This window comes from Argentina silus (genome assembly GCF_951799395.1).
Source record: "Argentina silus genome assembly, chromosome: 10".
Taxonomy (NCBI): Eukaryota; Metazoa; Chordata; class Actinopteri; order Argentiniformes; family Argentinidae; genus Argentina; species Argentina silus.
In genome coordinates, this window is record NC_139664.1 from 2543833 (window position 1) to 2558980 (window position 15148).

The 15148-nt window shown below is 40.1% G+C and overlaps 1 protein-coding gene across 1 annotated transcript; it reads right to left on the minus strand.

Annotated features, from left to right (window-relative positions):
• Nucleotides 1–2815: 2815 nt before the first annotated feature.
• LOC310811269 (uncharacterized protein) lies at nucleotides 2816–3807 on the minus strand. The gene is made up of 2 exons (XM_083679387.1): nucleotides 3739–3807; nucleotides 2816–3644 (listed from the first exon to the last, which is right to left on the minus strand). Exons 1-2 carry the CDS (start codon nucleotides 3775–3777, stop codon nucleotides 3225–3227), a joined length of 459 nt encoding a protein of 152 aa, XP_083535513.1. The 5' UTR covers nucleotides 3778–3807; the 3' UTR covers nucleotides 2816–3224.
• Between the last annotated feature and the right edge of the window lie 11341 nt (nucleotides 3808–15148).

The window sequence follows — 15148 nt, forward strand, 5'->3', positions numbered from 1 at the left end:
TAGACACTGCAGAACTGACTACAAACCCCATAACCCCAGAGGGCAGTGTTGCTCATACGTCCCTTACTGATCTACTATTTCTCAACCAAGTCACTTTGGTGGTTTACTTTACTTTGTACTGAAGACCAAGAAGGATTGTTTGACATTGATGGACTTGACCTGTAGGACACAAGTCCCTCCCCTCGTTTTGTTATATACTGTATATTGTATTTAGTTTATCACCTTCCGTTTTAAATACAACCTGAGCAAGCAAGACAACGTTGGGGCTGGCCGACCCAGAGAAGACCAATGCCACAGGTCTGAGATCCGAGGTTGGAGGATTCGGGTGAGCCCGTCACCCAATCTGACATGTGTCACTTACACCTTAATACTGCAATCATGCAGTCAGGTTTGCAGTCAGCAAATGCTAGCCTAGTTAGCCTATGTTTCCCCGAGACAACGACGCCATGGTGGTTCTAGGGCTGACTGTGGGCAGGTTCATAACACCACTTGGATCATATCACACATCACAAATGTTGCCACAGGCAATAACTTCCCCTGTTGCCCCAGCTGTATGAGAGTGTGTGCAATCAAATAATATTCAGTGCACACAACCAGACCCAAAGCAGAAGTTTTTTCCCCCCCCAAAAAACATTAGTATTTCTGTCTTGTTTTCAAATGTTTGCAGATATACAAATGTTCATGAAATTAAAAGAAAACATTGTCACCTGCCTCAGGGCAATATTGTGCATTAGGGTAGTAAAACAAAAAAGGAAGATATATTACATTTTAGAACATATTGATGGAACCAACATTGCTTTGCTATCCTGAAATACACTCATATTGTGATCATTGTTTGCTTAGTTGAGTGGTTTCATACCATTAGCACAATTTTCCACCAATAGGGAATTCTAATTAATTAGTGATTATGAACGTCAGAACATTTCATTTTACAGCCAGAAGGTCCTTATTTTCCTCTGATCAACTCTCGCCACGTCTTCTGCTCATACCTAAACAAGTACAATGAGAGGGTTTGGACAGCAGAACTAGTTTGAGAACAAGTTAGAAATAACTGTATACATTGACCACGTCAGCAACTTCACACAAATATTGTCACAGATACGCCCCTCCCCTCTTGCCCCAGCTATGTGACCACCAGTCAGTCAAATTCGATTCGGTGTATTCTTAGCATTAATCCAACCAGAACTAAAGCCGGCTTATTTGTGTACATGTAAGGTCTGTCCATACTTTTACCTGTGAGAAATTGTATTAGCCAACTGTTGTTGACAAGTGTGGAACATGGAGGATTCAATTATTCAATTATTAAACTCAATTATTCGACTATTATTCTATCGCTTTTAAAAATGTTTCTAAGCCAAAAGGTGAGTCTTTGTTTTTGTACATTTTTCATGAATTTGGCAAACTCACACTACAAGGCTGTGCATTCAAAATGGTTTTATTATCTACAGTAAATCCCCTCAATAGAATAATAAGCTTACAGTGTAACACAATGTATTTGGTTATTACAATTTGAATTCAGTTATTAAAATATTGGTTCTGTCATTGTGGAAAACAGACAATGATTCACTGTGCTGATACTAATAATGACATACATCCCAGTTATTGATACAGTAATAATACTCATCATATATCATTTTGTACCTATTTCTTCCTTTTATTCAAACTTTAGATAAAAGAGGAAGAAACTGTATATGCATATCTAAAGGCTAAGCGAAGAACACCCGATCAAAGTCATGCCACAGCAGGTAAGTTACTTTCAGGTAGAAACTTTTGGGGCATTTAAACAATGTACTCATTTTTTATTTATTTTGCCATCTGCACTTGCGCTTCACCCCCACTACCCCCCCTGTACTAACCCTAACCCCAACCCTTGAGACCTCTTCACCCCCACTACCCCCCCTGTACTAACCCTAACCCCAACCCTTGAGACCTCTTCACCCCCACTACCCCCCCTGGACTAACCCTAACCCCAACCCTTGAGACCTCTTCACCCCCACTACCCCCCCTGGACTAACCCTAACCCCAACCCTTGAGACCTCTTCACCCCCACTACCCCCCTGTACAAGTTCTCTCCTGTTAATAAAAAAATAAAAATAAATAAAAAAGGCTTCCGGCACTACGACTGCCAATGGCCCCTGGTGTGAGCATTGATTACTTTGTCTTATGATGACTGTTGGATAGATGATTCACTTACTTAAACAAATGTATTTGTTGTAATTCGCTATGGATAAAGGCGTCTGCTAAATGCCATAAATGTAAATTAAATAACACATGTTTCTGCCTTATGTAGGCACAAAGAGGCGCAGAAGAAGATTAAATAGCACATTATGAGCTGTTCACTCAAACAGTCTGCAGACATTTTTTTTCCCATTGAGACATTATACTAGAATAATCTCAAAGTGCATGAAATAAAATAGAAAATAGTACAACAACAACAAAAACAAAACAAAAGCAAAATTAACATCGATAACACTTTATAACATAACAACATTGTGATCATTGACTTGTAAAAAGATATATTTAACACAGAGAGCCATGTGTGGGTTCACAATAGTAGAGTATCACAGGAGGCCTGACAGTGCCATCTGTTTAATATTGTACATGCGTTCAAAAATAAATGTGTAAAAACTTTTGCAGACAAAAGGGAAGTTTTATCTTGAGACATCTTTTGCAAGACCGGGCGTTCTTCCTGTAACTTGTGAACCAGTTGAAACAACAAACAAAAACAGGAAAAAAAAACTAAAAAAAACTTTTGTCAAAATTTCCCAAAACCTGACTTGAACCTGCAACGTTCAGGTTGCAAGTCTTGGTTATACGCCCTCTTCTAACGCCAATCTACCACCTTGCAAAGCAATCTTCCTATTGTGACCCTCTGCCAGTTGCTATTGCCTGATACATGGACACACAAATGCTTTGCCGATAACTGCTATCATGTGCAAGCGCGCGTATTATAACTGTTAATACAATACGAATCAAACATGAAAATACAAAAATGCATGAAACACTTCAAACTATTGAAAATGTAATTAAAAATGAAAACAAATACTATAGAAAGGGATTCTACACTGAAATACTAAAAAAACTAAAATATCTAAAATAGCATTTGACAAAATGCAACAACATCACACGTGTACTATAAGATTGAAGGAAAAATGAAAAATGAAAAACCATCAAATGAGCAAACAACAGTTTGTTAATTGATGAACAAAGGTTGAATGCATCTTTTATTTGCCCCTGTTTTTAAAGTGTACCTGGGCGTATTCACTATCTACCGGCTTTTCCACGTCATTTGTTGGGCCCAACTCATCATACAGGTTCCCCATTTCCAGAGCCATACTGCATCTTGGTCTGACTACATTTCCCAGCATACCCCCCTCTTCCTCTAGGGAGGAGCCACTGGGTGCCTCTTTGTCCACTGACCCCTCTCTCTTGTTCGTCATCAGCATCTTCTTCTTCCAGTTCACACTGGAGTACAAAACGTCACAGTCATCCCCTTCTGTCTTTGCAGCGTCTTTGCCTGGGTCTGTGGTGGTGTCCGGGTTGGGACTGGGCATGTTGGTGGGGCCGGTCTCTTTTCCCTCTCTCTGGGCCTGACCAAGAATCTTGCTGTTCACGTAGATGTCTTCTTCTGGTTGCACAGGATCCTGTAATAACAAACATTTCTCTCATAAACATCCTACTTGATTCTCAAAACATTTCTAGAGTAGGTTCAGCTCAGATGTGATGATAGTTACTCACCTCGATCACCTGACTCCTCGTCTGGACCTGGTTCAACATGTCACCACTGCTGATAGATTTGGCCGGTCCTCGAACCCTGTGAAGTATAAACTGTGTTGAACGCATATTCCACAAACTGGATGAAACCAAATACCTACAGTAATTAGAGAATCAGAGAAATTCATTGATTTGTGAGGGAGGCCCGATTCTGGGTTGGCCATGCAAATACAGGGTATGCTAGTATGGACTTTGGAACACAATGGTAAAACATGACATCATACAAACAAACAGAGTGAGGAATTTACCTGCAGACAAACAGTAGAGCACATATCAGACCAGTTATTAGGACAGGAACCAATATCCCAGTGAAGAAGAGCTGAAAGGACAACAGACCTACAGATGGACAAGAAATATTCAACTGATAAACTTATCAAACACTATTATCAAGGGTATCAACATTATCAAGCAAGACTGAGATGGTTTCCAAAATGTTAATGTACATTTGACATTGATGACATGAAGCACTTAAGAACTAAGTATTTACCTTGTTTAGCCTCCAGGCAGTTTGCATAGAATTGGAGGCTGGCAGATCCCACAGAGTTGGTGCTGAGGCAGACCAGAGTGGACATGTCCTCCTGTGATTGGCTCATGGTGAGGGAGCTCCTCAGGCCTGTACTGTTCAAAGGCTCCTCCCAGAGGGGTGTGGCCGTAGAGTGATTGACTGGCTGTCCAGCCAATCGCCACTGCAGTGTGGGAGGTGGGTTTCCAAGGCTCTCACAGGAACATGTGATCTGGGTTGAAGTTCTGTTGCAGTTGGAGGAGGACAGGATCTGAGGAGCAACTACAGAACACAGGAGGATGAAAAGATCAGGATGAATCCCAGTCAAGGTGTATAATGTATGCTCTCTTCATATAGATCTACCTGATCTACCTGTCATCATATAGATCTACCTGAACATTAGCTTTCACTCTAGCAGTTAACTTACATGTTACATTCAGCTGAGCAGTTGTTGACCTCTTCACTCCGTGCACATTCTTTGCCTCACAGAAATACTCTCCGCCATCATAAACCGTAGCCTTCTTAAAGGTGAGATTCTGTCCAGACCCCACCTTCTCTCTCCCATTGACTCTGTACCAGGTGTAGTTCTCCACTGCTGGGTTGGGATCGCTGCTGCAGGTCAGAGTCACAGAGCTGCCCTCTACCACTGGACCAGAGGGACTGACTGACACTAAGGTGTTCTTGGGGGGAACTGGGAGAAAGAAGTTGGAATCCAAACAATATGTTAACAAGATCACCCGCCTGATGTTGATATGAGGAAAAAAAAAAGAAAAAAAGAAGGAAAAAAAAGGTCAAATTGATCTTACATAAAACAGTGAGTGTCAGAGATTTTTCAGATGACACGTAACTGTTGCCAGCTTGGCGTTGATAGAGAGCTGTGCAAGAGATCTTCTGTCCATGGTGGAGGGGTGAAGCAGTAAAGGTTAGAACAGAAGTTACGGATGGAGTTCTGTACATTTTCTGGATTAGTTCCTCCTTACTGTCACCAAGTCTGGGGGTCCATGTGAGAGTTGGGGGGAGAGAGGGACAGGGGGCTGCAGCAGAGCAGGTCAGACTCACTGAGGCCCCCTCCATCACCTCCACAGTAGCTGGGGTAAGAGTGGGTTTGGGTGGAGAGGCTGGTATACAGCAGAGAGGGACAAGGGGTCTGGTTACTGTTAAAGCAATAGAAAAACTCACACAACTCTCATAACATTACATTCTAGCAATGGCTCTGCATGTGAATATCACACAGTCTAGTAAGATATGTGTCCTACCTGTGGCTATTATATTGACAGTCTGATCAAAATCCCACTTTAGATCATTATTGCATTCCAGTCTGAAGACGTAGTTATCGTTGAGGTAAGTAGGGATGTTATTCAGGATGGTGGTACAATCTTTGCTCTTTAAGTTCCCAGTTAGATGTCCGGTTAGAGTGCCTGTACTAGGGGAACTGGAATCAAACACAACTGACCCATCTTTGCTGCCTCTTTTCCATATTCCTTTGCATGAGCCTCCTAGGAGTTGGTTAAAATCAAACCCAGTTTTGGTACGACCCAGCTGAAATGAGCATGGTATGACGACACAGGATCCACTCAGAGCCTCTACACTCCAAGGAACGAAGACTCTCCACTCTAAGCAAAGAACACCTAGAACACACAACACAACTCTGTGAAGAGGTGGAGGTCACTGATAGGCTACCAAACCAATGGTGGAGAGAGATAGCATATATAGCATATATGGTAGCATATATAGCATATATGGTAGCATATATGGTAGCATATATGGTAGCATATATGGTAGCATATATGGTAGCATATATAGCATATATGGTAGCATATGTAGCATTTATAGCATATATGGTAGCATATATAGCATTTATAACATATATGGAAGCATATATAGCATTTATAGTAGGTATGGATGTAGATATGGCTCTAATTGCCCCAACAATGTCTGAATGTCTATGCATAATTATAGAATTATGTGTTTCTACTTTCTGTTGTGTTTCTTCTTATTTTCTATTTATTGTTACAAATCATGGTTGGAGCATGTGTCCATGTGAAGAACGAGTACAAATGAATGACTTCTGTGGCACTGAGCGTTGACAAAAATGTTAACATTAGAGTGTCCCACCTTGCAGCAGACAGGCAATGAGGAGCAGTCCCTGAGCCCCAGCCATGTCTCTGTGTCAGGGGGCAGCAGAGCAGCTCAGTCACCTGTGACACTGGAGATTGTGGTCATTTCACAAGTGGATGAAACAGATATGACCCTATATCACTTTTGCATGTGAGGACATTTATGAATGAAGTCTGTACCAACAAGGACTGTTTTATTGCCAACATCCACTGGGTGACGTTCTACATTAATTAGAACAATCATCTTAAACACAGCCATCCACATGTGGACTCAATGGATTCATCTGGTTCTCCTCTAAACACTAGAGGGCGCCATTTTATAATAAGAGGGACTGAAAATCTTCTCTATTCTCGAACCTCCCACCCTTTCCAGTCCTGCGTGGTCACACGAAGGTGTTAATCTCTCATCTGAGTTTTGAAAAAGTTTTCAATGATAAAAAATGCATACAGTAAATAAGCTTAAAATGCATTTTAGATTAAATTGTGTGTGATTTGGAGCTATATTTAGACTACATGCTGTATTCTCCTGGCTTTCAAACGATGTGCAGGAGGCCACTAGTACTCTCAGATGTGAACCACTTAGGTTTCATATAAGAGAAGGACACCAAAACAGATATATTTCAGCAGGTAGAAATGCATCTTGAGATTACGTAATTTAAATACATGGTAAATTGAATCTAATTGTGGGATAAGATTTATTCAAATGGTTGAAACCCTGTCTTTGTGATTCATTTGAATCATGTTCAAGATCTACTCGGCTGGACTTCAGGGAATGAGACAAATATTAACTGTGATCCATAACTTCGAAATGTTACTTCAAACATGCTTGTTTGCTCGTTTGGTGAAAAGTCCCACCCCTTTTTCTCACTCTCTCCACCCAGTTTCACTTCTGCATTATAAACCCACAATGATTTTCAATATTTTTACCAACAAAACTATTTTATTGCAATATTTCATTGAGTAAATAATTTCAACATCTCAACTCCACATCTCCTCAAAGTCCATCCAGCTGATATACTTGTCAGTACATATAAAAAAAGGATCCTCTTTCACAAGTGGAGTAGTATCTCAAGAGGTTTATTCACTAAACGTAAATGAACAGCCCTTACTGGGGTAAAACTATTTTGTTTGATACAAAACATCTATAACACACATTTTTTCAACCTTAATAATTCATTAAGGCTAGAATAATAACCTTAATGAATTAATAATTGGATATATCACATTGTAGATATTTCTTGCAACAAAAGGTCAAGTATTACATTTGCAATAAAGAGAAATAAAAATGATCTGCTCCTAACATTATAATGACAGCATTAAGTAAAGTAGCTTACCTTTATTGCTGAATTGTATAATATAGAGTTTGCTGCTGAAGGATGATAGAAGAAGTGTGTTGTATTCCCTTCAACTGCTGTATATCTGACTGGCTGTGTCTTTGAAAATGAGGAACTTCTAAAGGCAGTGTGTGTGATGACATGAATTACTGTAAACGCATCAAATAAACGCATCAAAGATCATTTCCATCATGTTATGCAGGGCAGCGAAGTGATCACTGTTCTTCAGTGTCAGTGCTGTTGACCCATTAAGTATTTAAAAATAGTAAACAGTCGGTGGTATTTGAAACCTCAAAACCATGAGACCAAGATACAGTCCAGAAGCCAGTGTTTCCAGGAAGTATACTGTACATCTGAATATTTTAGTCAAATAGTATTCAGTCCTATATTATGAGACATGCATGATAGTATTAGGCCCTACAGAATGTTACATGTTGATAGTATTTGGCCCAACAGAATGAGACATGTTGATAGTATTAGGCCCTATAGAATGTTACATGTTGATAGTATTAGACCCTACAGAATGAGACATGTTGATAGTATTAGGCCCTATAGAATGAGACATGTTGAAAGTATTAGGTCCTATATAATGTTACATGTTGATAGTATAAGGCCCTACAGAATGAGACAAGTTGAAAGTATTAGGCCCTATATAATGTTACATGTTGATAGTATAAGGCCCTACAGAATGAGACAAGTTGAAAGTATTAGGTCCTATATAATGTTACATGTTGATAGTATTAGACCCTACAGAATGAGACATGTTGATAGTATTAGACCCTACAGAATGAGACATGTTGATAGTATTAGGCCCTATAGAATGAGACATGTTGAAAGTATTAGGTCCTATATAATGTTACATGTTGATAGTATTAGACCCTACAGTACAGAATCCTGTGTTTCTAACCAGGATGTACGATCGGCTTAATACGTGTGAACATGTTTGTGATTCCACTAGACCTCAGCTATTCATACATATCAAGAGAGGTTGACAGTGGTATAAACAGTAAGAATAACCAATACAATTATACTGTATATTGGTGACACAGACCACCACCTCACATCCCAGTTTCACAATGCTGGGTGATGGAATGGTGACACAACCAAAGAGGAGTCTGAGACATCTTAATGGCAACCTAATCTCTCGTGAATCACGTGAATGCCTTTTGACAGTCTATTCATGTTTTGACGTTCATGATCCGCAGATAATAATATATAATCAATAAAAAAAAAAGACATTTAAACTCATGTGGCCAACATCTTTATCAGGATTAGCTAAATAGCTATTTTTTGCAACAAACCAAAAACAACCGTATGAACAATCAAGCAACAAGTAGATTCTAAAACAGATCTTTTTTTAACATACATGATGGCAGAAAATGTGTTCAGAATCAGAATCAGAATCAGAATCAGAATCAGAATCGGAATCAGAATCAGAATTATTTTATTTGGCCAAGTATATTTGCACATACAGGAAATTGACTTGGTGAGATTGGTGCATGGGACATTAAAAAATGAAATATATATTAACAAAATAGCAAAACAAATTTACAAAATAGAAGAATAAAACAATAGACAAGAACATTGTTAAAGTTTTCAATTACATTACATTATATTTCATGCCACTTCCTATTCTGCATTACTGGTATGCCAACAATGCAACACAAAACCTCTCAAAGGGAATCTTAACACCCATCAATGAAGAATTCATTGTTCTGTTTACCCAAGTTTAATCTGACAGATTTGATGACTCTATGCCAGATATGGTTTAAATCATGCACAACATTTATTTATCTCTAAAGGATATGTTGAAAATATAGAAAAGCCATAGAGCCAACTAATTATCGCAACAGTAAAGCCACATGTCATGTATCTGTTCTGGCACTTTGTGAGTTTTCATCTAAAATATCAAAATGAACCATTAGAATTATTTGTATTTTTGCTGCAAATCATCCTCACAATGCTTCCGTTTCCATGGTGAATAAGGTCTTACTCCTTCAGCTCTTCTTCAGGCCGATTATGCCTCTGGAACACACAGACAGTATATACTTTACATTTACTTTTACATTTTAGTCATTTAGCAGACACTCTCATCCAGAGCAACTTACAATAAATACATTTGTCTAAAGTAAGTGAATCAATTACAGTCATTGTAAGCAAAACCTTCCATAAGATATATACTGACTTTGAATTAAATCCCATCAGAGTATCAATTGACTAAATACAGCTGGTAGTTTACTAAAGAATGATAGTCCTATAGCAAACAGACATTGTTCAGTGGTAAACCTCAATCAGTAATAACAGTCATTAATGGCCTCTCTCTCTCAGCAGACAGTGGTGTTTCTCACCTGATTCACCTGCAGAGTGTCATAGTCAGGACTCACAGAGGACATCTGCAGGGTGGCGTAGGTGTCCCCCCCCTCCTTCTCCTTTAAAGGGTTAACAGCAACAACACATACGGTATGAGGTGAATTAAACCATAGACCAAGCCTTACTAAAACCCAGTGACAGATAGAGACTGGAGAAACTCACCAGAAGCCTCTTAGACAGCCTGGGGAGATAAAAGAACACATTTACAGCAGTGATACTGGTTTACTGGCTATTGATACATGATTCATTATGATGAGCAGATTTATTACAATATTCATGGAACTTACTGTTTGAATTTGTACAAACCAACCCCAACAGTGATGATGTAAAGACACACCATTGCCAGAATGACGATCATGCATGCGATCAAAGGTTTGTTGTTTACAAAGATGCTGTTGGGGGGATCTGGGAAAAGAGCTATTCATAACGTGGTCATTATTAATACAGCCAGAATGTAGCAAGTGAATGCAGATGGTTAATTATAATTGTGTACTTACAGAGCACGTAGATTGTATAGATTGTTGAGTACCTGAACATTAGTTTTCTCTCTAGCAGTTAACTTACATGTTACATTAAGCTGAGCAGTTGTTGACCTCTTCACTCCGTGCACATTCTTTGCCTCACAGTAATACTCTCCGCTATCATAAACCGTAGCATTCTTAAAGGTGAGATTCTGTCCAGACCCCACCTTCTCTCTCCCATTGCCTCTGTACCAGGTGTAGTTCTCCACTGCTGGGTTGGCATCGCTGCTGCAGGTCAGAGTCACAGAGCTGCCCTCTACCACTGGACCAGAGGGACTGACTGACACTAAGGTGTTTTTGGGGGGAACTGGGAAAAGAGGATGAATAGGCTCAGATCATAACGTGTAAACATGATAATTATCATAACAGCCAGAATGTAGCAAAAAAGTGAATGCAGATGGTTGATTATTAGTGGGTACTTGCAGGCAACGTCTATTGTATAGATTGTTGTGCTCTCAGTTCCATGGGCATTTCTGGCCTGACAGTAAAACTGGTTGTAGTCTGCAGACACTTGGGTAGTTAGACTCGCTCCAGACCCCACTGATGTTACTTGATCTCCATTGACTCTGTACCAGGTGTATTTCTCCACTGCTGGGTTGGCATCGCTGCTGCAGGTCAGAGTCACAGATCTGCCCTCTACCACTGGACCAGAGGGACTGACTGACACTGAGGTGTTCTTGGGGGGAACTGGGAGAAAGAAGTTAGAACCCAAACAATATGTTAACAAGATCACCCGCCTGATGTTGATATGAGGAAAAAAAAGAAGAAAAAAAGAAGAAAAAAAAAGGTCAAATTGATCTTACATAAAACAGTGAGTGTCAGAGATTTTTCAGATGACACGTTACTCTTGCCAGCTTGGCGTTGATAGAAAGCTGTGCAAGAGATCTTCTGTCCATGGTGGAGGGGTGAAGCAGTAAAGGTTAGAACAGAAGTTACGGATTCAGTTTTGTCCATTTTCTGGATTAGTTCCTCCTTACTGTCACCAAGTCTGGGTGTCCATGTGAGAGTTGGGGGGAGAGAGGGACAGGGGGCTGCAGCAGAGCAGGTCAGACTCACTGAGGCCCCCTCCATCACCTCCACAGTAGCTGGGGTAAGAGTGGGTTCGGGTGGAGAGGCTGGTATACAGCAGAGAGGGACAAGGGGTCTGGTTACTGTTAAAGCAATAGAAAAACTCACACAACTCTCATAACATTACATTGATTCCGAGCAATGGCTCTGCATGTGAATATCACACAGTCTAGTAAGATATGTGTCCTACCTGTGGCTTTTATATTGACAGTCTGATCAAAATTCCACTTTAGATCATTATTGCATTCCAGTCTGAAGTAGTAGTTATCGTTGAGGTCAGTAGGGATGTTATTCAGGATGGTGGTACAATCTTTGCTCTTTAAGTTCCCAGTTAGATGTCCGGTTAGAGTGCCTGTACTAGCGGAATTTGAATCAAACACAACTGACCCAACTTTGCTGCCTCTTTTCCATATTCCTTTGCATGAGCCTCCTAGGAGTTGGTTAAAATCAAACACAGTTTCAGTACGACCCAGCTGAAATGAGCATGGTATGACGACACAGGATCCAATCAGAGCCTTTATTCTCTGAGGAACGACAACTCTCCAATCTAAGCAAAGAACACCTAGAACACACAACACAACTCTGTGAAGAGGTGGAGGTAACTGATAGGCTACCAAACCAACAGTGGAGAGAGATAGCATATATAGCATATATAGCATATATGGTAGCATATATAGCATATATAGCAGATATGGTAGCATATATAGCATATATGGTAGCATATATAGCATTTATAGCATATATGGTAGCATATATAGCATTTATAACATATATGGAAGCATATATAGCATTTATAGCAGATATGGATATAGATATGGCTCTAATTGCCCCAACATTGTCTGAATGTCTATGCATAATTATAGAATTATTTGTTTCTACTTTCTGTTGTGTTTCTTCTTATTTTCTATTTATTGTTAAATCATGGTTGGAGCATGTGTCCATGTGAAGAACGAGTACAAATGAATGACTTCTGTGGCACTGAGCGTTGACAAAAATGTTAACACTAGAGTGTCCCACCTTGCAGCAGACAGCCAATGAGGAGCAGTCCCTGAGCCCCAGCCATGTCTCTGTGTCAGGGGGCAGCAGAGCAGCTCAGTCACCTGTGACACTGGAGATTGTGGTCATTTCACAAGTGGATGAAACAGATATGACCTTATATCACTTTTGCATGTGAGGACATTTATGAATGAAGTCTGTACCAACAAGGACTGTTTTATTGCCAACATCCACTGGGTGACGTTCTACATTAATTAGAACAATCATCTTAACACAGCCATCCAAATGTGGACTCAATGGATTCATCTGGTTCTCCTCTAAACACTAGAGGGCGCCATTTTATAATAAGAGGGACTCTGAAAATCTTCTCTATTCTCGAACCTCCCACCCTTTCCAGTCCTGCGTGGTCACACGAAGGTGTTAATCTCTCATCTGAGTTTTGAAAAAGTTTTCAATTATAAAAAAAATGCATACAGTAAATAAGATTAAAATGTATTTAAGATTAAATTCGGTCCAGTGTGTGATTTGCAGCTATATTTTGACTACATGGTGTATTCTCCTGGCTTTCAAACGATGTGCAGGAGGCCACTAGTACTCTCAGATGTGAAGCACTTAGGCTTCATATAAGAGAAGGACACCAAAACAGATATATTTCAGCAGGCAGAAATGCATCTTGAGATTACGTAATTTAAATACATGGTAAATTGAATCTAATTGTGGGATAAGATTTATTCAAATGGTTGAAACCCTGTCTTTCTGATTCATTTGAATCATGTTCAAGATCTACTCGGCTGGATTTCATGGAATGAGACAAATATTAACTGTGATCCATAACTTCGAAATGTTACTTCAAACACGCTTGTTTGCTCGTTTGGTGAAAAGTCCCACCCCTTTTTCTCACCCTCTCCACCCAGTTTAACTTATGCATTATAAACCCACAATGATTTTCAATATTTTAACCAACACAACTATTTTATTGCAATATTTCATTGAGTAAACAATTTCAACATCTCAACACAGCCTACGAGATGTATTGTTCTGCTGCTCCTTTTTGTAAATTTGTTATTGCTATTTTGTTAATATTTTGCTATTTTGTAAATTTTTGTTATTGCTATTTTGTTAATATTTTGCTATTTTGTAAATTTCTTGTCAATATTTGCTATTTGTTTTTTATGTCCATGCACCAACCTCCCCAAGTCAATTTCCTGTATGTGCAAATATACTTGGCCAAATAAAAGAATTCTGATTCTGATTCTGATTCTGATTCTGATTCTGATTCTGATGACCTGTCTGGAGGGTTCTAAAGTACAGTGATCAATCTGATGACCCTTCAGAGGAGCTGACTGTGAATAGAGAAAACCTCAACAGCGATGTGACAACATCGACCACCAGTATTTTGGAGGAGGTCAAGGTCCAAGTCATTATAAAGATTTAACAGGTCCGCCCTAATGCATTTAGAGTGGCCACTGCAAAGGCAAGTGAAACTGCCCTGGATGTGGTTCCCAATATCCTGGAGGATGAGATATGCTGGACCATGTAATGCAGGGCAACATTAGATTTATCACACATACCAGTGACTTTGAAGAGGGAATTCCAGAGCCATTTGACAGCCAATCACCTACATTGTCGGCTTTAGAGGTGACACAAGATAGAGGAGGCTTCCTCAAAAGTAGAAGTGATCGCCGGTGAGTTTATCAACAGCGCTTATGGCCACATCCTATGTGAGCCAGATATGTCTGAGCCAAACACCGCCGAGGGCCACGCCACTGAAGCGGGTGCTGTTCTTGGACCAATTCAGAGTGACCTCTCTGAAACTGCTGTAAGCCACACACCGTCATAAATGTCCCTCTCACAGAATGAAAGCAACAGCGACATTATTGAGGTATGTCAGGTCCCTGCAGTGAAAACAGAGGAGCCAAAAGTGATCCAAAGGAGACGACCACCTGTGACACCGAGGAAGGCTAATGATCAGAAAGGGTAATTACATCGACATGTATTTTTGATTCAAAGAGTGGGTGCCCTCGAAAGGAAAGGCATTCAGCTACAAGGTGCACATCTTTCCCTAACATGCTCCCTCTCGGTCCCTGAATTTGGATTGGTGAACCTCTATTGTAAGCGCAGACGAAGACTTGATCTAGGAGATCAATGGGTAGACTGTATCCAAAAAACTCAAACATATTACACCCAGGAAGTAACACTCATAACTCTAACTCTAACTCTGGGCAGAGAGAAGTGACTCCAGCCCTGGCTCCCAGGCTGTGGACCCCTACGTCAGAGAATGCAGATGAGGTTGTAAAAATCAAACTGGAGGCTGCTGCCAAAGAATTGATCATCAATGTTTTAGAGCAGGTTCAGGCAAAGCTGATCAATAAGATCAAACAGGGGTCTCCAAAAAGGGTGCTTTCAGCCAAGGCAAGTCAGACAGCTATAAATGCTGTGAGCAACATTTCGGGAGGTATGGGAATC

Bases quoted from the DNA above. Each gene is read 5' to 3' on its own strand.
- LOC310811269 (XM_083679387.1), bottom strand. From the start codon at position 3,777: ATGTTGAACCAGGTCCAGACGAGGAGTCAGGTGATCGAG. The intron at 3,645-3,738 runs GTGAGTAACTAT...TTGTTATTACAG, and splicing joins CGAGGAGTCAGGTGATCGAG to GATCCTGTGCAACCAGAAGA.